This window comes from Syngnathus scovelli, chromosome 3, assembly GCF_024217435.2.
Source record: "Syngnathus scovelli strain Florida chromosome 3, RoL_Ssco_1.2, whole genome shotgun sequence".
Classification (NCBI taxonomy): Eukaryota; Metazoa; Chordata; class Actinopteri; order Syngnathiformes; family Syngnathidae; genus Syngnathus; species Syngnathus scovelli.
The window spans coordinates 9,086,657-9,108,728 of record NC_090849.1 but is presented as its reverse complement, the minus strand read 5'-3'; the positions used below and the strand labels follow the sequence as shown (position 1 = coordinate 9,108,728).

The window sequence follows — 22,072 nt, the reverse complement described above, 5'->3', positions numbered from 1 at the left end:
CACAAAGCAGTGGCCCTGTTTGGACCATCTGCATTGTATTAAAATCCAATCAATCAGCATTTAAATTAAATTATTCTGACATTTTGCTCACCAAAAACAAGTTGTAATGAATGTGAACGTTTAATGCATTTCATTCAGAAGGTTACTTTGAACCTTAAACGGCGGCGCGGCGTACTTATGGATTTTTACGGCCTCCGGCCTCCAGGGGGCGCTCTAGCAGGAAGCAAGAGCGAGACAGGCGAAAAAGAGATAATGCGCCGAAGAAGACGTGCTCGTTTGTGTTTACATTTCGCGCATCACGCACACACCCGCATTCACACAAAGACAGGAAGCTTTTATACACAAACCGTCATTATGGGGGACAAAATAAATGCATATAATGCCGCTTTTAAGCCAAAGGCAGTCGATGTTGATGACATTATCTTGTGTCTACTCTGGAGCGTACTTATGGATTTTTACGGCCTCCGGTCTCCAGGGGGCGCTCTAGCAGGAAGCAAGAGCGAGACAGACGAAGAAGAGATAATGCGCCGAAGAAGACGTGCTAGTTTGTGTTTACATTTCGCGCATCACGCACACACCCGCATTCACACAAAGACAGGAAGCTTTTATACACAAACCGTCATTATGGGGGACAAAAGAAATGCATATAATGCCGCTTTTAAGCCAAAGGCAGTCGATGTTGATGACATTATCTTGTGTCTACTCTGGAGCGTACTTATGGATTTTTACGGCCTCCGGTCTCCAGGGGGCGCTCTAGCAGGAAGCAAGAGCGAGACAGACGAAGAAGAGATAATGCGCCGAAGAAGACGTGCTAGTTTGTGTTTACATTTCGCGCATCACGCACACACCCGCATTCACACAAAGACAGGAAGCTTTTATACACAAACCGTCATTATGGGGGACAAAAGAAATGCATATGATGCCGCTTTTAAGCTATACGTGTCGCTCGCTAGTTTAATGTAATTTAGCGCTTCGTGCATGAATAAGATTAGCATGAACAGACCCTTTTCACACTCGAAGAAATGCATAAAACCGACGACGAAAGAGCGACTGAGAAAGTGTGAGGCGAAGGATATCTAACGCTATTCCAATCGGACACTATGGAGGAAGACTTCGATGGTTTCAGTGCACAGGAGGAAGATGAAGACGGCTCTTTTTTTACTTTTACTGGTATGTTTTTTTTAACCAGCCCTGTTAGTGCTGTGTTACCGCCGCGTCTCAGTGACTTTGCTGTGTTACTTCCGTGTTGCTGCGGTATTACTGCCGCGTCACAGGCAGTGTTTGGAAAGAAATGTTAAGGTATGTTATTAAAGCTTTAAAAAAACTTTCTGTGTCCAGTCTTTCTTTGCTAATAACTCGCGTGCACACTTCCGCGTTGCTGCGGTACTACTGCTGCGTCACAGGCAATGTTTAGAAAGACATGTTCAAGTATGTTGTTAAAACGTTAAAAAGGCTTTCTATGTACTGTCTTTCTTTGTAAAAAACTCGTGTGCACGTGCGGCTTATAGACCGGTGCGGCTTATGTAAGAAAAAAACTGAAATATCCCTGAATTTTAGCTGGTGCGGTTTATAATCCGGTGCGGCTTATAGTCCGGCAATTAGGGTAGTTATTAGACAATGTTCCGTCGTGCTTGTTTGCTGCTTGTTTGCAGGCTTCTCTAACAGCGTATTTATTCTTCATTTTACGTTTTAAAAGTTAAATTTAGCAAGTTTAACAAATATTTAGAAGGAAGAGAACTGTTTGGGGGCCGGAGTGGGCTCTTAACATCGTACTAGAGGGGTAATTCCTTGAAAAAAAAAATGGAAAAGTATATAATATAATAATATCAACCTCTACTCCGTAGATTTCCCTTATCATGGACATTTTTTGGAATATAACCCCCCCCGATTATTGAGGGAACACTAATTACCCATCGTGAAACCTCAGAGACAAGAAAGATCAATTATGCCATCTGCTGAAGACACACAAAGACACGAGAACACACATACAGCAAACATGCATCACTTTTCAAATACTATTTCTTCTTGTCCAACATCTGCTGTTGGCTATGTAAAGATGCAAAATGGTTTTCAGACAAATAGTCGATGAACTAACAGGACAAAACAAGAATATGCTGTGGCAGGAGGGGTATGAGTTGACTGCTTTTGCAGAAGTACACATTTCACAGTAAACCTTTTTTGGTATCCTTGTATCTATGGCAAGATGACTGTACAAAAATGTGGGTCATTAAAAGCAATTGAGATTTGTTCATTTGCACATCTTTTTTTTAAGCCATGGAAAGCTGAATTTCATATTAAAACTGACATTAGAGGTGTTCTTAGTTCAAATACAAAGTCATCCACCATGAACCCTATCTCTCAAAAAAGAAATCATGCTGGCACAAAACTAAGCAAGCAGGTTTTCTTCCATCCATTTTTTAATACTGCTAGGTGAATGGATGTTTCAGGTCTTTTGCGCATAAGACACCCAGGCGACCTGCCCAACAAATTTTCTTGAACTGGACTTTTGAACTCTTGATAAATTTCCCTGATTTTGGGTATTGTCGTATTTACAAGCTTCCTCTTTAACCTTCATTTCAAGACCTGCCTCCTCATGTAAACATTGACTGAATGTCCCACCTGATAGCTTTCCTTCTAGTTTTCGGATCTGATGATTCCTCCTTAGCAGTTGAGCAGGCAGGTCATCCCTGGAGCTGCTCCCGTCAGATGCCTGTGGACAGAGAGACAGTAAGCTATTGTATATGAATGTGAGCAGTAGTTCTAAAGAATTCAAAGACCGCTCCAATGCCTACTTGTTTCACTTTCAGACTTACAATTTCGAAAATAGCAGACAACCTTTAATTTAAATAAATGTTATCAACACCTGCATGGTTCAATTCAAAGTCAAAGTCAAAGTCAAAGTCTCCTTTATTGTCAATTCCTCCGCATGTCAAGACACACAAAGAGATCGAAATTACGTTTCTCACTATCCCAGGGTGACAAGACAGAGTTCACAACGCACATACAAGTAAACAACACAGGAAAAATAACACAAGAAGTCAACATCAATGAACAATAAGCGTGATAGCACGCTAGCCGCTCCCGATGCACAGCAGAGTCCGGTAAGATGACAGTCAACCAGGCCACTGTGAACACGAGCACACAGCAGGCACGCACTGTCCGGTTCGTGGATCCTATCAGACGAACGCAACCCATCTTGTCGCGAACGAACGTACGCCAGGAGAATGGAACGCTGGGCGAGCTGGGTTGGCCGCAAGCCTGGCCCGACGTCTCCGTGCTGGCCCCTCTTCTGCTGCTTCGCAGACCCACTGCCGACGCATCCCAACAATGCTCCAGGACAGAGCAGTCCGAGCTCACGACACAGTCCAACCGGGGGAGGAAGAGCAGGCCAGTCCGGCGTCGCTCCATGACGAAGCAGTCCGAGCGCCCTTAATCTCTCCGCACCAAAATAAACTTATAAACTTATACAATAAACTTATAGCGCCATGTATCACTTGACATCAACGCTTGTACAACTCTAAATAATTTATGCCGGTTCAGTTCCGTGTGCACTGCAGGGTGCAGTCTTACAAATATGGCTTCCACTGCCGGAGAAAACGATAACTATGATAATGCTAGGTAGTAGCATTACCACAGAGAACTGTCTTCATAAGCATATTTACCTGGAACAATATAGCACATTCAAAGCAACATTTCAAGACAGTGCGTGCCTGCTGTGTGCTCGTGTTCACAGTGGCCTGGTTGACTGTCATCTTACCGGACTCTGCTGTGCATCGGGAGCGGCTAGCGTGCTCTCTCACATGTGCCTGGATTAATGACTTTCTGACCAACCGACTCCAGGCTGTGAGAGTTGGCTCCCGCCTCTCCTCCACCCGTACGCTGAGCATCGGCTCCCCACAGGGCTGTGTGTTGAGCCCCCTCCTCTTCTGCCTCTACACTCATGATTGCAGACCGGCTCACAAACACAACCGGATTGTCAAGTTCGCCGACGATACCACTGTGGTCGGTCTCATCTCCAATGGCGATGAGGTAGCCTACAGAGAGGAGGTCCTGGAGCTGGTCGACTGGTGCTCTGAGAACAATCTCGCTCTGAACACCAAGAAGACCAACGAGCTCATCATAGACTTCAGAAGACACAGCCCTGAGCCAACTCCCCTCTTCATCAACGGCGAGCAGGTGGAGAGGGTCCACAGCACCAAGTACCTGGGCGTCCACATCTCTGACCGGATCTCCTGGTCAGAGAACATCACCACCATCGTCAAGAAGGCTCAGCAGCGGTTACACTTCCTGAGAGTCCTCAGGAGGTACAACCTCAACACCGACCTGTTGCTGACCTTCTACCGATCTTCCATCGAGAGTCTACTGACCTACTGCATCGTAGTATGGTTCGGCAGCTCCACCGCCGCTGACAGGGAGAAGCTGCAGAGAGTGGTGAAGGCAGCCCAGAGGATCATCGGCCGCCCTCTCCCCTCCCTTACGGACATCTACACTACCCGCTGCCTCAGCAGGGCTAAGGCCATCTCAGCGGACAGCTCCCACCCTGGCTCCGCCCTGTTTGACCTGTTGCCCTCTGGAAGACGCTACAGGCAAATGAAGACCAGGACAAACAGACTCAGAAACAGTTTCTTTCCCCAAGCCATAGCCGCCCTCAACTCCAGCCGACACTGATGACACTTTCCTCCTGCACTATTACTGCACTTTGTCCGCACTACTGTTTCTGATTATTTCATCTACTTTTCTACTAGTCGATTACTTGACTGTTACTTGTGTCTACCTCATGCACTGGATGGAGGTCTCCAATTTCATTGTACTATGTAGAATGACAATAAAGGTTTTCTGATTTCTGATTCTAACATAAAAAAATACAATATATACACAAACAGATAAGGAGTAGAAAGAGCTTTTTTTTTATCAGTATTCAAAGTAACATTACGTAATGAAGAGCTTAATGTTACATTTCTGGACTCAGGTTACATTATCCTGATGGATGGCAAGCACTGAATGGTAGTGTCCAGCCCTTTAAGTCATCATTGTTGTTTAGAAATGTCACGCCCACCATGTGACTTGTTACTATTTCACAAGTGTTATAACATTATAACAAAAATATGAATAAAAAAAGGGCTATTTTGGAAAACGTAGTTTTTAATTGATTGTAGACAAATGTCTGGGGCTTTTGGGGTCCCGCCCACACTCATCAATGGTAAAATTATACACAAAAGTAAATATTTGAGAGCTTTTTCTGAAAATGTGGCTGTGAGCAAGACATCGTGATTTTTTTTTTTTCAGATTAAGACACAAACAGTGGGACTACTTTCCCCCCTGTTATTTGAATTATAGTATTACAAGTTGGACCTGACCTGAAAGGACTCACTGAGTGAGGGTGAAGGAAGCAGCAAATCCGCTAGTTGCCCATGTCAGCCAAAACAGCCAAACTAGCTAGTATGTGCAAAGCGCTATAAAAAATAAACTCCAACGGGCACTGTCATTACTGGTCACAAATAGTTTTTCTTAGCTCAAAGATATTTTTAGCATGTTCAAATAAATTAAGGTGGAAAATCCATCTGTATTTTATCCAGCTCAGGGGGCCGCAAACTGCCACTTGGCGTCATCTTAAATGGACATCACAATGCCTCAGCGTTCAAGTAACAACCATCACGGCTGATTTGTTTTCTGAGTTTGGTCATGTGACATTGGCAAGCTGAGCTCTTTGATGTCCTTTTCAATTGACTGCAGAATGGCCACATCCTGAGAAAGTGGTGGACTAACATACTATTGTCAACATTTCTTTTTTTTTTTTTTTTTTACTTGATTTCCTCTTCAACAACAACATTATGAACCAATGAACCATTAAAAAGACAAAAACTTACAAAGTCATCTCCTGAGTCTGCCCCCACTGAAGTGATGGATTCCTTGCTGATGGTACGGGGTAATCGAACGCCACTCCGTGGGGCTGTGGCTGCCTCTTCTGCAATCTTTTTCTTCAGCTTGGCAAACATGTCTATATGAGCGGCAAATTCCTTAACAGAAGCTCCTAGAGAGTATGGAACACCATACAGAGCAGGGAATTCATTGCTTCTTTGCGTAACAAACACCTGAACATCTGCAGGTGCCCTTAAATGAAGAAGACCTTAGTATTTCCATTTTGCAAAATCTGGGGAGGAAAAAAGAAACAGATGTTTCTCTCAAATGTCAAATCTGACAACACTTTCCACAAAACATACATCTTTTTGCTAAGTATAACAGGAAGGTCAACTAATCAGACTGCAATAAGTGAAGCAATTTTGAATGACCAGCACCATGCAAACATAACGGTATATATTTTAATTCTATTCTATATCTATACATTGAAAAGATTAAATGGGCACTGTGGCTTCTGAACCATGCCCGTGTTAACATTGTGTAACATTTTATAAAGTCAATCTGACTAATTAATCATCTTTAACACGCTAGTATACAATGAACTGAAACAGATATCTGATTTCTGAATGACGGCAACAAGGATCTTCTGAAATAACTTTATAAAAAGGTCTGGAGAATTTGTTGATTCTGTTTCAATAAGCACATCTCATTACTGCCTGTTGTATGTGATGTGTTCTGATGTATTGTTATTTTATGTTATATAAAGTACTTAGATACGGTCACAGCTGTTGTGAAAGCGAATATAAATAAAGATGGATTGTATTGGATTGTATTATAGCATAAGTTTCTGTTCAGATTTACACAGGTGACAGCTTTGGCTTTGTTGTTGGGATTTTGTTGGTCATTCTCACAAACGAATACGTCGGATGTGTACAATGTGGCAAGATTGTGAAAGTGTTTGACAAAAAGCTATCCGCCTCTCGCAAACACGGTCATACGCTAGTCATAACAATGAAAGTTAACGTTGCAACCATCAGGTGAGCTTAGCAATTGTTAGCTTGTTGGCTCTTTAGCGTGGACTTTCTCTTACCGTAACAATTCCAAATTTACTTCGTGAGTTTTCTACTCGTGTCTACTGCTGTAGCCTTGTCCGTTACGAGGAAAAATGTCTTTACGACCGTCGCCAAGTCGTTGCTTTTTCCTCTGTTAAGCTAGCCAACCCAGGTCGGTGAGCTACACGTAATCGCCCAACACAGATGACCGATGACATCACGACTGCGCCTCCAGTTTTTGACGAGGGGCGTGGAAAAGAACAAGGATGCTGCGCCTTCTATCGGAGAGAAAGGTAAGCGCGGCATTCGCTGACTCGTGTATTCGTTCGGCTTTCTACTTAGAAGTAGCAGCTGAAAAATTTACAATACAGTATTTAATACAAGTCGAAATTAAAAAGTATTGTTATTTCCTATTCAAAATAACGAAAAGTATTAAATGGATTCAAGATAAAATACAACAGCACAGAAAATAGGGAGTTCCTCTTCTTCGGCCCTCAGCATCCCATTAGTCCCAATCAGGTAAGTAAACAAGAATAAAATGTCCTATGGCAGCAATGAGCCCGTTTAACAAGTTAGATTACACCCAAGATAAAAATGCATGCGCGCCAAGGCAGTAGTTGGTGAGGTTTAGACGGCACGTTTACATTTTATGAACAATGAAAGAAGGTTATGCAACTTTATCGATGCTACTGCTTTGGGTTGCATCTTTACAACATCTGCTAAGGGGAATTTATAGCACTGAAGGAGCATGGATTGCAAATCACATTACTATGCACAACAGCGTACATTGCGTTAAATTTGTTTTGCTACCCGATATTCTGAAACTCTTTGATTCTCTGGATAGATGTTTAATAATGTTAATTTAAACAATATATTCTTATTGCATGTGGTGTACGGAGGCGACTGGTCATTTATTTTCAAAGAAAGGCCACGCTTTGGGCTCATATGCCACCGGCCCATTGCACACCTGCATCGTATGTGTCTTCACTGGTTTGACGGTGTTATGACTAGGGACGTAATCAGAAATTTTGAGGAGGGTGAGCCTGAAAAAAATTAGGGGGGCAACTTGCCAGAGGAAAAAAATAATATAATATCAAAAAATGCCGAGCAGAAACATCCATCCATTTTCTATACCGCTTGTCCCCACAGGGGTCGCAGGCGTGCTATCCCAGCCTATTTCAGCAGTCATCGGGCAGCAGTCGGGGGGACACCCTGAACCAGTCAATCACGCCCGGACTGACCATAGGGAGAACCGGGAGTATTCCCGAAGCGCCGGCCTAGGATTGGCCTGCTGGCCTGGGTCTGTATTTTTTTTTTTTTAAGTCTGCGCGCCTATCAGAGAGACACGCCAGGCCGCTCAGGCCAGGAGCATGTGAGAAGGAAAAGACGATTGGTTTATATCAATTAACACCCGCCCCCACAGTCCGTCTCAACCACACAGAGCGCGTGTGGAGGAAGGGCTGTGTTACGTATGTCAGGTGCCGGCTGCTGTGGTGTGTAGCTAGCTAGCGGTGCAAGTGAGGATAATGGACTTCGAACGTGATAAAAAGAAGAGGAAAGGCGGTGCGGAGATGGACAAAAAAGAAAGGAGGAGGAGGCCGCCAAATACAGAAAAGTTACGGATTTATTCAGCCCCCCCCCCCACACGGTGCCATTAAAAACTGTGTGCCCGCGCGTGTATGCATGCCAGTTTGCATGTGTTGTGTGCATATGTGCCGCTGCCATGTAATAAGGCTGTCCCTCTGCTGATTTATTGTTAGATTTAGTTCTAGTTGATTTTGTAAGTTGAAGAGTCATTTGTTATTCTTTCTTACATGCACATTCCTCTAAACTTTGTAACTGGCCCTGGTTAAATTAATATTAAAATATATGTCTATGTTTCCTATGCAAAGGTGGAAATATTGCCAGTTCTGGTCCTTCAGACAGTAGGCCCAGTACTAGCTCAGAGCATCTGACAGGTAAAGAACAGTCATCTATCAATGCATGGGATTGAATAGGCTATCAGTATGCATGAAACCTTTTTTTTGGGTGGGGGGGGGGGGGGGGCATATATTTAAACATATCATTCTTTGGATATTGATTAAATGTGTGATTGTCGATAATATAATTACTATGCTGGTTGTTCTGACACTCCCAGCAGATGCAGAGTATACTGGCAAGACAAGTCCAGGGAGCAGTGCAAGGGAAAGGCCAACTCAGGACACAGACAGTCAGACTCAGGGAAACCTTTTGATTATTTTGCTCACCCTCATTCTAGAGATTTTGATTTGTTTTTCCGGTACCACCCACAACAAAACCCAAAGAATAATTGTGTGCATGTGGGTGCGCACAAATGCGTTTTGCTTGTGCCCATGCATTTAAGTGTGGGTGTGAACATGCACGTGTGGGCAAGGCCAGGGTGGCCTGGTTACGTAACTGACTCCTGGCCTGAAAAAATCTCGCTGTCCGGTCCTGCAGTCAATCGCAGCGCGCACAGACACAAACAACCAGCCACACTCGCATAGGCAATTTAGAGTCAATCGGTCTACTAAGCATGTTTTTGGGATGTGGGAGGAAACCGGAGTGCCCGGAGAAAACCCACGCGGGCACGGGGAGAACATGCAAACTCCACACAGGGAGGGCCGGAGGTGGAATCGAACCTGCATCCTCCTAACTGTGAGGCGGACGTGCTACCCCAGACATGGGCAAACTACGGCGGCCCGCGGTCAGATTTCATACGGCCCGCAGCTTCGGTCTTATAATGTATTATTTATGGCCCGCCTGCACTGTCAAACTGAATACAAAAAAAAAAAAAATCATGAAACTTGAAACTGTAATTCCTCCTATTACCAAAAGGTGGCAGCAGCACCCCTGTCCGCTCATTTCTGCCATGGCAACTGCAAAGAAAACGAAGAAAGTTGACATTGAGGGCCGTCGTTTTCAAGAGAAATGGGAATTACATTACTTCTTCACTGACTATCAAGGCAATTGTGTTTGTCGAATTTGTAAAGAGACGGTTGCCTAGTTTAAGGATTTCAACCTAAAGAGACACCATCAGACTAAACATGCTAACTGTTAGCAAGCTAACAGGGAGTGACCGCGCTGATAAAGTGAAGCAGCTCCAAACTGAACTGGTATCACAACAGCGATTCATCACGTGGGGCTGTGAGTCAAAAGTAGATCAAAAGTAAAAATTACTTAATATTAAATATTACGAAGTGGCCATGTTAATACTGTTGATGTTATGAAACTGTAGACGTGACACAAACGATTACTTTCTGAAAAATATTGTAAATGACAAGAGCAAAATTCACTTGCTTTAAGTTTTAATAATAACAGACAACTTTGCATTATTTGTAACTCCTGTTTAAAATGTTCATGAGGCAAAAATAATTTTAAACGCTTGTAAATTTAAGGTATTTCATACGTTTTGTTCAATGTTATCTGACTTCAGATATGAATGGAAGACAGAATTTGTGTTTTTAGAGTTGTTCACATCTGCCTGAGTGGCTTATATTTGGTTATTTTGTCATTTAAAAAATAAAGACAATTGGGACAATGAAATTTGTTTCATAAGCATGTGTGTTTGCATGAAATTTCTGTAGTTAAAAAATGTCAGAAAAAAATATTGGCCCCCGGTCCCCTTCACTTTATCAAATCTGACCCTCCTTGCAGAAAGTTTTGTCACCCCTGGCGTATCAAGTCAAGTCAAGTCAAGTTTATTTGTATAGCCCTAAATCACAGACAGTCTCAAAGGGCTTCACATAGCCAAAATTGACAATTATTCTCAAAGCATCCCCTGATCATAAGCTCCCAAAAGGGCAAGGAAAAACTCAAAAAACCCCTGCCAGGGGAAAATGAGAAACCTTGAGAAGGGACCACAGATGGAAGGATCCCCCTTTCAGGATCACCAGGTTGTAATGGATGCAGAGAGTGCACAAGTAATACATAATATGAAAATCAATGAAAAAAATAAATAAAAATAAAAAATGGATGTCGGAGGTGCCCTCGATTGTCCTGGCAGTGTCCTCAAGGGGGCCAAGCCGCAGCTCCCCCATCCCGAACTGGTCCCCGAGAATCCAGCCAGCCGCTATCAGCTTTTGAGCCACCTAACCCCCTCCCCAGCCGGGGAGGAGGTGGGCAGAGAGAACAGAACAAACTCCGGCCAAATCGGCCATCACAAGTTAGTTAAAGGCCATCTCATAGAAGTGTGTCTTTAAACGCGTCTTAAATGTTTCTACTGAGGTTCTAATATCCATTGGTAGGGCATTCCAAAGCTCTGGAGCCCGAATAGAGAATGCTCTATACCCTGCAGACATTTTCTTGGCCCTCGGTATAACTAAAAGACAAGCGTTTTGCGAACGAAGGTTACGAAACGGAACATAAGGAACGACTAGGTCGACGAGATATGAAGGCGCTAAGCCATGCAGTGCTTTATAGGTTAGTAGAAGAACCTTGAAGTCACATCTTAAATGGACCGGGAGCCAATGTAATTCGGCTAATATTGGGGTAATGTGATCAAATTTTCTTGACCGTGAGAGCAGCCTCGCAGCGGCATTTTGCACTAACTGTAGACTTTTAATACTGGATTTAGGAAGACCAGAGAATAATACATTACAGTAGTCCAGGCGCGACGTGACGAACGCATGTATAATAGTTTCCGCATCCCCGGTCGAGAGGATAGGACGAATTTTAGCAATATTACGAAGGTGAAAAAACGCAATCCTGGTTATATTCTTAATGTGTTTTTGAAAAGAGAGCGTTTGGTCAAATATTACCCCGAGATTAGTTACCGTATCACTCTGAGTGATAGTACGGTTATCTATAGTTATAGTGGTTTCCTTAAATAAATGTTGATAACGAGTAGGACCAATTATCAACATCTCAGTATTATCCGGGTTAAGACGAAGGAAGTTGAGAGACATCCATTGCTTAATCTCCGCAAGGCACGCCTCGAGATTACAGCAGTCCTGTGGATCTGTCATCGAGAACGGCATATATAATTGGGTGTCATCCGCGTAGCATTGAAAACTAATATTATAGTATCGCTTTAAAAAAGTCACGTGACCGAACGAGCAGCAGTATAGTCTGTCAAGGAAGCGCGCCAAAGCTCTATTAAGGGAAGCGCATTGTCAACGGGATGGACCTGCTAAAACAATATCTGATCTTTAGCGGTTCAACCTCGAAGTTATCAAGAATTATGGAGCAGCCCCAAGTTCGTACTTGTATCGTTACTGGGACAACCAAAAGACCCACTACACTGCACTCCAGCATCATCTGTGTCGTGTGAGTGGGTGTTTTCAACGGCACGAGAAATTGTGTCCAAAAAGCGCAACAGGCTCAATTTCAAAACATTGGAAAAACTTTCTTTGTTTTAAATAAAAACTTGTAAAAAACAAATCCCAGTGCACAAGCATCCTCTTTTCACAACACGTTCACTTAGATTTTCATGATGTTACATGTTCAAATTATTGTAACTAAAAAATAAAATATATTTCCAAGTTAAATGAATATTTTAAAGAATACAATGTCAAATATAATTACTTAAATTAATTAATGTATATACTAACTAGGTCATCAAATCTCTGTCAGTCGAGTCTGTCAACTAGGTTGCCTGTAGTATTTTTAAATTCCAGCGGGTGTCAGCAGTGAGCGGCACATTATCGACACAGTGTCAATACAGTTTGGCAGTGTCAAAACGATACACGACGCCTCATGGACCCATTACTCCTGATTGTACGATGGCTGACAGGAGCAAGCGCGCTGCAAACGACAAAACGCAGCAAACGCAGGAATGCCACTGTAAAATTGTCACGTGCAAATCACTATAACAGGACTTAGTTCTCAGACCAGTAAGTTTTTATTGTAAAGTAAAACGGAGATCTGCAAATATGAACATTTTACAACAGTCAGTGGACTTCAGCAAGCAAATTCTCTTACTTAGCTGTGAAATATGTGTGATTTAAGCCCCAAATGAGAACTGAACGTCTGAAAGGAGTTACCAATCGGTGAGGCAGTTTAGAGTATCACTGCTTCATTGGAAAACAAAATCAATCAATTATATTAAAACAGCAGCTCATGCAGCAATATTTAACTTCCATGTGAATGTACATTTTTCAATAGTTGGTTGTTGTTTTTCTCATTACAGAAATATCAACACTCCAAACTGCTGTTTAAGCAGTCAGAGATCATGATATTTGTCAATTCAGATAGAGAATGGGATGGAGAGAGCAAGAGGCATAAAAACATTGAGAATTAGGTTACAGAAGGACTGCGATAAATATTGACAGAGATACGATTGATTGATCATAGTTTCCATCCATAAGCCAAAATCTTTTATAATGGAATGGATAGTGTAAAATGTGTAGAACAGACATATATTGATAAAATGTTCTGGTAGCTTTTTGCAAACATCCAGGTTAAGGTGAAGGGCTTAAGTTTCAAGCTGCAGATACATGGCTTCAAATGTACAGGGGGGAATAAACAATAGTTGGCACTGTAAATACTTTAAATTTACACTACAAAAGTCATACAGACTTACAAGTGCTGTTGCCACTCTCCTTGGTGTCTTTGCACTGAAAAAAACAACAACAAATAATGTTTTGGATTTCATCATCTTACAGGAAATAAGGTGTTGTTGTCCGAGGTGGAATGACCCTTTCAGAATCAGGCACTGCTCTGAAGAGCTTTGGCTCTCTTGTGTTAGCATCTTTGAAGACCATAATGGAGGCTATGTTGCCACAACGATAGCAGTAGTTGGGAGCCGACCACACCGTGACCAGCTTCTCATCAAACATAAACTTGTAACCCTCATGGACGAGTTGATGTGCCCGGCAAATCAGCTTCAGATTGTTGATGTGGACAAACTGCAGGGTTTGGGCAAGACACAAAAATGAAGAAGTATTAGGGGGGAGAAAGAACACATGATCAGACAAGAACAGCTCTCTGGCTAAAATCCCAATAATTTAAAAGCTGCTAGTGCTGCATGATGTTGGAAAAACATACAATATGATTGTTGAATATTGCGATATTTAACGTGTGCCTAAAGAAATGACACTTTGACTATCTAATGAAAGATTTTTTTCATGCTGAAAAATAAGCAATCTCAATGTATTCCGAGCTAATTATTTGGAAATAACCTTTATAATATTCAACTATTGAATGGCGATGCACATTCAAGTTTGCGTCTAACTAGTCAGGTTTAGATAAAAGCATAAAATTCCATTAACAAATTATTGCATGTCTGCGATATGCATATTGCATGGGTCAATATCACATTTTGAAATGTTTTTGATATACAGCGACCTAAAAGCTGCTATTAATAATGAAGAGTTAAGGAAATTCCAGTATAACTACAATTATTCTTAAAATAATCATAATAGGAAGGCAGTTGAATAGAAAAACAGCATGTCGAACTCAAAGTGGAGAGGCTATTTGTGTGAAGTCGGGAAATTCTCCCCTTGATTACGTGGGTTTTTGCTGGGTCATTCCACTTCCTCCTTCACATTGTAAAGAACTTACATATGCGACAGCATAGTACTATTATCTTGCGAATGTCAGGTAACGCAATTTTCAAAGGAATTTAGACCTTGGTTGTGGTTGGGCCTTTCCAAAACGTTTAATTTTGTTCCGGTTGTATATTTAGTTTTGCAGTTTTGTTTAATAGTTTTAATATTTGCAACTTCTGCTGATTTTTAGATTTTTCTTCAGGGTACCACTTTAGTACCAGTATGGAGATTTTTTTTATGCAGGTATAGTATCTAAGTAGAAATGTTGGTTTCGTGACACTACCTACAGATCTAGGTTCAAATAACGTTCACCCATAGTTTTGCTAAGCTTACACAACCTTTTCTAACTACTATCGCAAAACATCTTTTTGTACATGTTTTTAAATACACGGTGCAATTTAACAGCCAATATCTGTTAGTGGTAATATGGGTGTGTTACTGTCCGTGGCACTGGTAACTTGAAGGCACCAATAACGCTGAGAAGTACATAGCGGTTTTGTAGCAGCAACATATCTTTCAGGGGCATCCTTGTATATTTCAGTAATGCCAAGCCAAGCCAAGCCATATTTTGCTTGTGTAAAAACACCTTGGCACTGTCGTAAAGCAGTGCTGTACTGGTCTGCCAATACTCCAGAACGGTCTCCCATTGACAATGTGCTGCATATTATGAAGCTCAGAATACAACAACGGAGACCTCCAAACTGTTGAGCATGAGAATGGGAAAGACTTGCACCATCAAATCCTCAACATTTACTGTCTTCAGTTCCCAAATGCTTATTGAGTGTTGTTAAAAAGAAAGGAGATGCAACACAGTGGTAAACATGCCTCTGTTCCAGCTTTTTGGGGACACGTTGCAAGCATCAAATTCAAAATGCGTAGATGTTTGCAAATACATACATACATACATACATACATACATACATACATACATACATAAACAAATAAATAAACAAATTTTAAAAAGTTATCTTTGTATTCAATTGGGTACAGGCTAGGTTGCTAAGAATAGGGTAATCTTTGTATTCTTCTTTTGTTTATGCTTTCATCTTTTAGAAGATTTGGGACTTGTACTTTCAGGTTATGGACACTGATGCAAGCTTTTGCTACACATAGCTATTGTTTGAATTCACCAACAGATTTCTTCTATTTTAAGTAAATCATACTAGTTATGCAGTATTATATTTCAAGTTTGGAATTTGCAAAAAATAAACACCCGGGAGACAAACTAAGAATAACCCATTTTAGTGAGGAGAAATGTCCCCTCCATACTCATACATCCAGTTAGTAGACATGAAAATTAACTTCCCTGCAAATATCAGTGTTTGATGCAACCTACCTCATTTGTGACTTTTGCACCAAAGAGCCAACCTGCTCCTCTTGGGCTGATGGCCCAAGTGTCTACATCTTCAGGGTCAGACCAAACCAAATCACAAAAGGCTCCTTTGTGAGGGATTTCCTGGTTCCGCTCAATGGTCCGAATTTGGTCTAAGGTTTTAATGTCAGGAGAGAGGCCTCCGTGCACACACAGGATCTGTTCATCCATTAGCTAGCAAAAAGAGGAAAAATGGGGAAAAAAATCATACTGAATGCAGCGATAGTTTAAACACAACTGTGTAGCTCTTACTAAGGAGGTGTAAGCTACAAAGTACTTTGGCTTGACAAGTTGCCGGGCTTTTTGTCAGTCTGAAAAGTTATGAAAATGTAATTTAAATTAAGGGAAGCCTATAAAACCGTTTTTGCTCACGTCTTCATTAAAACAATATTGTCTGGTTCTGATAAACCCGTTGATATTGCAAAAAATCATGCCAAAATGTTTGAGACCTTCCTGCTTTCTGCACCAAGTTTTGAAACTGAATTCATTAATTCCAAATTGATTTCTTCACTGGGCAGTAAGAAGCCCAAGTCCTCTATAATTAACTTGGAATCAACTCAAAACAAATACAGTGGATCCCTCTTATTTGCAAATGATAGGGACTAGGCCGGTCTGCGATTTGTAAAATATAGATGTGTAGCAGAGAAAATTGAAATACATACAGAAAAATATTTTAAACCTCACAGAATTCTTTACCTGTGGACCCAGTTTACATAAGCGTCAAATTCTGGAACTGACAGACAACTATTGTGAAAAGGGGAGTTTTGAATGGACTGGACATAATTTTTGACCGTTAAATCCAACATTCATTAAAGAAGTCAACTCTAACATTTTCTTTACAATGACATGTTGTATGTGGCTCCACTATTCTTAACATGACATTCTGATTATATTGCGTTTGTGGAATATGAGTTAAGCAGCAAAATTCACCTGTTTTTATCCATCTCAGGGGGCAGCTATTTTGCCACTTGCTGTCAACTGAAAATGACATCACAGTTGCCAGGTCTCAGGTGACCAATCATGGCTCAACTTCAGAAAACTGGTGAGCAGTAATTGGTTGTGACGTGAGATCTGGCAACTGTGATATTATTTTCAGTCGACAGCAAGTGGCAAAACCATTGCACTCTATGATCGATAAAAAACAGATAGATTTTGCCCGTTTAATTCATATTCCACAAACAAAACATGAATCAAACCATTGTGTTTCGACTACTTGGGTTGCACAGAACATTATTACGAAGATAATTTTTGGACTGACTTCCCCTTTAAATCAGAGTCAAGTCTAGGTATTACATAATATTGAACTAATACTTACAGCTGCCACTGTTAACATATCAAACACTTTGGTGCAATACCGCCAAGCATTAGCGTTTCCATATTTGGTCTGGCACTCATCTGTGGAAAAAACAAAAATTAAAGTGATTACTGTTCAGAAGGCAAAATTATTTTATTGTATTTATCACATCAGGTTAAAAACTGGTAAATATGTTGCTCTCATCTCACCATAAAAGCCATAAACTTGCGTAATCTGTCTGCTCTCGTGATTTCCACGTAGAAGTGTGATGCGGTCTGGCCATTTGGCTTTCAGCACCAGCAAGTAGGTAAAAGTCTCCAAACTGTAGTATCCTCGGTCAACAAAGTCTCCCTAAAGATCATAGAATTTTATTATCAACAAGTCAATGGTGACACCCTTGAGAATTTTTTTTAAAAAATATTTAAATAAAATGTATACGAACCATAAATATGTAATTTGTATCTGGAACTTGGCCACCAGTTCGAAAGAGTTCACAAAGATCATAAAACTGGCACAAGGGGGGCGTGGGGTAGGGTGGGTGTGGGGGGGGGGCAATATTAGATAAAATATTGTACACCACATATATCATCAAGCTACACACACGTGCACACGCATGCTCTACTTTTAATGTCTGGAAATGTCACCTGTCCGTGTATGTCCCCGCATACTGTTACTGGAGTAGAAACAGGTTGGACGTTAGACTCCTCCAGCAGAAGATCACACACATAGTCACATAATCGCTGCGTAGGAGAAAAAAAACAGATATACAGGTAGTAAGGATTCAGAAAGACATCATATTGGTTTAAGCAGCTACTAAAGTGTTATGTACGCATTCGTAGGACTTCCACAAATTATTTTGCTCGTCGAGTAATCACCAGCGGTAATTGCGATTAGTCGACTAATCGTATCATATGTAAATTGCGGAAAATCGCAGCAACAAGCAGCTGATCTTGTATATTCCCATTAGTAGCTTACAGTTTGACTTATTTAAATGGCTAGAGACATCCCTTTTTTTTTTTTTCCAATTAGAACAGAATTTGATAGAATGTATAAAGTGAACACATTTGCCGCATTGGAAATTAAAAATGGACACCGATTACTAAGAATAAAGCTGAAATGAAATGCCAGTTTATCGATCGGGTCCCGCACAAAGCCAAACTGGCGGCGCCATTACTGTGACGTCACAAGTTGTACATCTGGATGTCAACAAACCCAAACAACATGGCAGATGATAGCGACAGCTCCGGTTCTAGCGGCAATATTAGCATCATTTTATCCGATTCAGAAACCTCTTTTGACGCAGAATATGATGAATCTAGCAGTTCACTTGGGCTGAGCTGAGCACATTTTCTGAATTGTGCCCCTCCCGTCACTCTGGTTCGGTTGGCATAGTAAAAAGTGCTCTTGGGGGCTTTAGAGTGCCGAGTTGATCTCGGCACATGAAGACATGACCACCTGCAACGTTTGGTTTAGGTTTTATAAGCATTTTTAATTTTATTGCTTAAATCGCATTTTCCCGACAAGCTGAGCATGTTTTCTGAATCGTACCTCTCCCGTCACTGTGGTTAGGTTGGCATGGTAAAAAGAGTAGAGTGCCGAGTTGACCACTGCGAATGAAGAAATGAACATCTGCAGCGTTTGGTTTAGGTTTTAGGCGCATTTTTAATTTTATTTCTTAAATCGCATTTTTTCGACGAGCTGAGCACGTTTTCTGAATTGTGCCCCTCCCGTCACGCTTCGACATAGTTTTCAAAGTCAAAGCCTCAAAGTCTCCTTTATTGTCAATTCCTCCGCATGTCAAGACACACAAAGAGATCGAAATTACGTTTCTCACTATCCCAGGGTGACAAGACAGCGTTCACAACGCACATACAAGTAAACAACACAGGAAAAAGAAAACAAGATGATGATCAATAAGAGTCATAGCACGCTAGCCGCTCCCGATGCACAGCAGAGTCCGGAAAGATAAGACAGAGTTCACAACGCACATACAAGTAAACAACACAGGAAAAATAAAACAAGAAGATGAACAATAAGAGTGATAGCACGCTAGCCGCTCCCGATGCACAGCAGAGTCCGGAAAGATGACAGTCAACCAGGCCACTGTGAACACGAGCACACAGCAGGCACGCACTGTCCGGTTCGTGGATCCTATCAGGCGAACTCAACCCATCTTGTCGTCCCGCGAATGAATGTACGCCAGGATAATGGAAGGCACGGCTAGGCGAGCTGGGTTGGCCGCAAACCTGGCCCGACGTCTCCGCGCTGGCCCCTCTTCTCTTTTTGTTTACATTCACTGAAGCTAAACGCGTACAACTTGAGACGTCATGAGACGTCACTTCCGGCTGGCGGCTCGGTGCAGTCAAACTCGTCTGTGCGGCAAATTTAAATGATATTTTTCAGAGCAACAGCTTCCTTTTCGTTGTTTCGAGCGTCAATTTATATTTATAAGCCCATAAGCTAACTAAAACCGATTTATACATATACCGGTGTCTCTAGCCCTTTAAGGTATATACAAATTAATAATGAAGATAATTATGGTGATGTTACACCCAACTTGTTTTAAACTTTGTAGCAGTATTCCCAACTGGTCTATGAAGATGGATCATCTGAAAACGAAGGCAATACTAAGACCTTAATTTTTTGTTGTTGTGAATATTTAGTGCATTTTAAAATGAGACCAAAATCTACACTATGCTGAGTTCCACTAATACTATGGAAAATTATGAGTTAAAAATGGGATTAGTTTTTATCTAACCTTTATTCAAAACATTTTGTCTTGCTTCGCAAATATGCATAATTTGATCTACACATTCAAATCGAAGCACTGTAAATGAGAACAGTAAATTCTAACGACCTAGGTGAGCAAAGAGTTTTATTGTTAAGTGTTACTGTTAAGAGCTTGTGACAAATATGCGATGTGTTACTTTAAGTTCTCTGATGTCCGAATTATGAAATGCACTACTCTGTGCATGGTCGCGAGTGACTGCTCTTGCTGCTCAATGTCAACTGCAGGATTCAAAAACTGTGTTTTGCTTTTAAACATGAGTTCACTGACTAATGCTCTCCATAATGCATAGTTGATGATACAATATGTTATCGTATCACAGCAGGACATTGAGTGTAGCGTTCAATCAGTCACACATGGCAGCCTGTGTGTGTTAACTACAGCTAGCTTCCAGACACGGCTATCCCTATATCAGAAATTAAATCAGTCATCAGCAACTACGTGCTTCCTTTTTAGATGGTCGTTTGTCACCGTCGTGCTGCCATAAAAGAGAGGTTTACATTGTATTTTAGGTGAAATGCAGCAAGACTTTTTGACTCTGTTGCTAACAGGTTACCCATGTCAATCCTAATCACCCAAAATGGTTTTGTTTAGATCACAGATGACCCAGATTACCAGTACTTTGCATGTGCATCACAGAGAAAGCATACAGCCAGCGGAAGAAGTGTGAGACGAGGCATTTTCGAGAGAAACATACAACACCAAATAAATATGTGTAAATAAGCGTCTTGGCTATTCAAATTAATTGCTGTGATTAGTCAACTCCTAGTCTTACCTGTAAGGGCATTTTATTATCAAGAGTGAAACATTGAATATGCATACTTCAGAGACAGTTTACATAAACTGAGCGTTATAACAGTAAAGTTATTACCAAGTCGATTTCTGGTAATGTGAGGATAAACTATTCAAAAGACGGATTCTTATTCCTTTAGACAGAGATGGTTTGAAATGAAAACACATTTTAAAACTCATTCAATGAAAACCATTTTCAGATCCTCTTTTACCTTTCCACGTGAAAAATGTAAAGGACACAATCAAAACTGGGATTGAACATCTGGATTCTTTAAAAACATAAAAGTATATCTTTGGCGTTGAATGTGTTTCAAATGCGTGTGAAATTCCTAGATAATTGTGACAGCTCTTTTTTTATGTATATCCCACAACACTGGTGACATTAACTCAGAGGATTTCACTGTCAACACTTGACACTTTGATAAATATCTAATACTGGCATATACTATATGCGTAAAGGCATAATGGTAGCGAAACATTTGTTCACCGCAGCATCTTGCTTCTGTCTGACTACATGAGAATAGGAAGATATTTTAATGAGCACGTCAGTTAGAGAAATCAAATTCCGAGTATTATATTATTTGGGGCGAATATTGGTGTAATGTACATCACACGATAGCCCTTAATGCAAAACCATGGCTTTTTGGACATGGGCTTTTAGTCATTTGACTTGCCACTGACAGTGCATGTCTCCTCGTCATTGACCACTTGTGTGTCACCCAGAAACACATCAGCAATGCTGTTCACACAGCAATTGAAACGACAAACGCTCCGTCTTCTAACTCAAAATGGCAGTCACCACCATCAAGTCCATCGGGGTCTAATCATTTTATCTGTTAATAAAAGACATATCTTCATTTGCTCCATTCATTTCCTGGCCGCACAGACGTACAGAGTGTGCTAAACGCTATTAGCTAGCTTAAGCTAGCCTTAGTTATTAACACATTTTAACCACAATTTAAGTAAAGTATTAAAAGGACACTACTTTTTCTTGCCGAATGTATTCAAATTATATCTGGTTTACCTTTAGGTCATTTTCTGGAAGGTATTTGCACTGTTTTGCGATCTCCGCATATTTATCCAGATCAAGCGGCGCCATTGTAACTAGCTATTTGTCTTGCGCAACTTCCTGCAAATGTTTGGGGGTCTGGCCATCTGTATTTTGCGAATTGCTGTACTGCCATCTCCCGTCCGAATGCTTCAATGCAGCTACTGAGATCATTTTGGCGTAGTGGCATACTTTGACCGCATGGATGAACTCTATGCTTGTCTAGTAATGTACTGCGATCCAAGAAGAAAAAAATCGAATCGTCTGGTTTTGTGCAGTCAAATGTACGCTTAGTTAATTTGAAATATTCTATTTTCATGGACTACGTCTTGTGTTTTAATATTCTGCTTTCAAAATTAATTTGCTAATTGGACGAATTG

At 41.2% G+C, this 22,072-nt stretch overlaps 2 protein-coding genes and 1 long non-coding RNA gene across 8 annotated transcripts in view; 1 reads left to right on the top strand and 2 right to left on the bottom strand.

The window, feature by feature from the left end:
* golga1 (golgin A1) overlaps positions 1-7,122 on the bottom strand; it is a 45,274-nt gene extending 38,152 nt beyond the window's left edge. For 3 of the 5 annotated variants that reach the window (XM_049764224.2, XM_049764227.2, XM_049764225.2), the window contains exons 1-3: positions 6,950-7,121; positions 5,868-6,151; positions 2,620-2,710 (exon numbers count right to left, since the gene is read on the bottom strand). In XM_049764224.2, coding sequence (XP_049620181.1) covers positions 2,620-2,710; positions 5,868-5,996 — 220 coding nt within the window. In that variant the 5' untranslated portion in view covers positions 5,997-6,151; positions 6,950-7,121. Of the gene's footprint in view, positions 1-2,619; positions 2,711-5,867; positions 6,152-6,949 lie in introns of all 5 variants that reach the window. The other 2 variants (XM_049764228.2, XM_049764226.2) reach the window with 1 other exon arrangement.
* On the top strand, positions 7,069-12,310 carry LOC137840189 (uncharacterized). 2 transcript variants are annotated; one of them, XR_011086675.1, is made up of 4 exons: positions 7,069-7,204; positions 8,061-8,691; positions 8,804-8,869; positions 9,049-12,309. It is a non-coding gene; the product is annotated as an uncharacterized lncRNA (long non-coding RNA). The 2 variants fall into 2 exon arrangements; XR_011086674.1 differs by having other exon boundaries at positions 8,061-8,869; positions 9,049-12,310.
* A 417-nt stretch (positions 12,311-12,727) lies between these two features.
* Positions 12,728-21,820, bottom strand: ppp6c (protein phosphatase 6, catalytic subunit). The gene is made up of 7 exons (XM_049716547.1): positions 21,669-21,820; positions 17,709-17,804; positions 17,507-17,572; positions 17,274-17,415; positions 17,086-17,165; positions 15,735-15,944; positions 12,728-13,756 (listed from the first exon to the last, which is right to left on the bottom strand). Exons 1-7 carry the CDS (start codon positions 21,741-21,743, stop codon positions 13,508-13,510), a joined length of 918 nt encoding a protein of 305 aa, XP_049572504.1. The 5' UTR covers positions 21,744-21,820; the 3' UTR covers positions 12,728-13,507.
* Positions 21,821-22,072: the final 252 nt, after the last annotated feature.

Excerpts from the sequence above, each read along its gene's own strand:
- ppp6c (XM_049716547.1), bottom strand. The coding sequence starts at position 21,743 with ATGGCGCCGCTTGATCTGGATAAATATGCGGAGATCGCAAAACAGTGC. Across the intron at positions 17,166-17,273 it reads GCAAGTTTATGGCTTTTATG|ATGAGTGCCAGACCAAATAT; the intron begins GTGAGATGAGAG and ends TTTTTTCCACAG. Across the intron at positions 15,945-17,085 it reads ATATGTTAACAGTGGCAGCT|CTAATGGATGAACAGATCCT; the intron begins GTAAGTATTAGT and ends TCTTTTTGCTAG.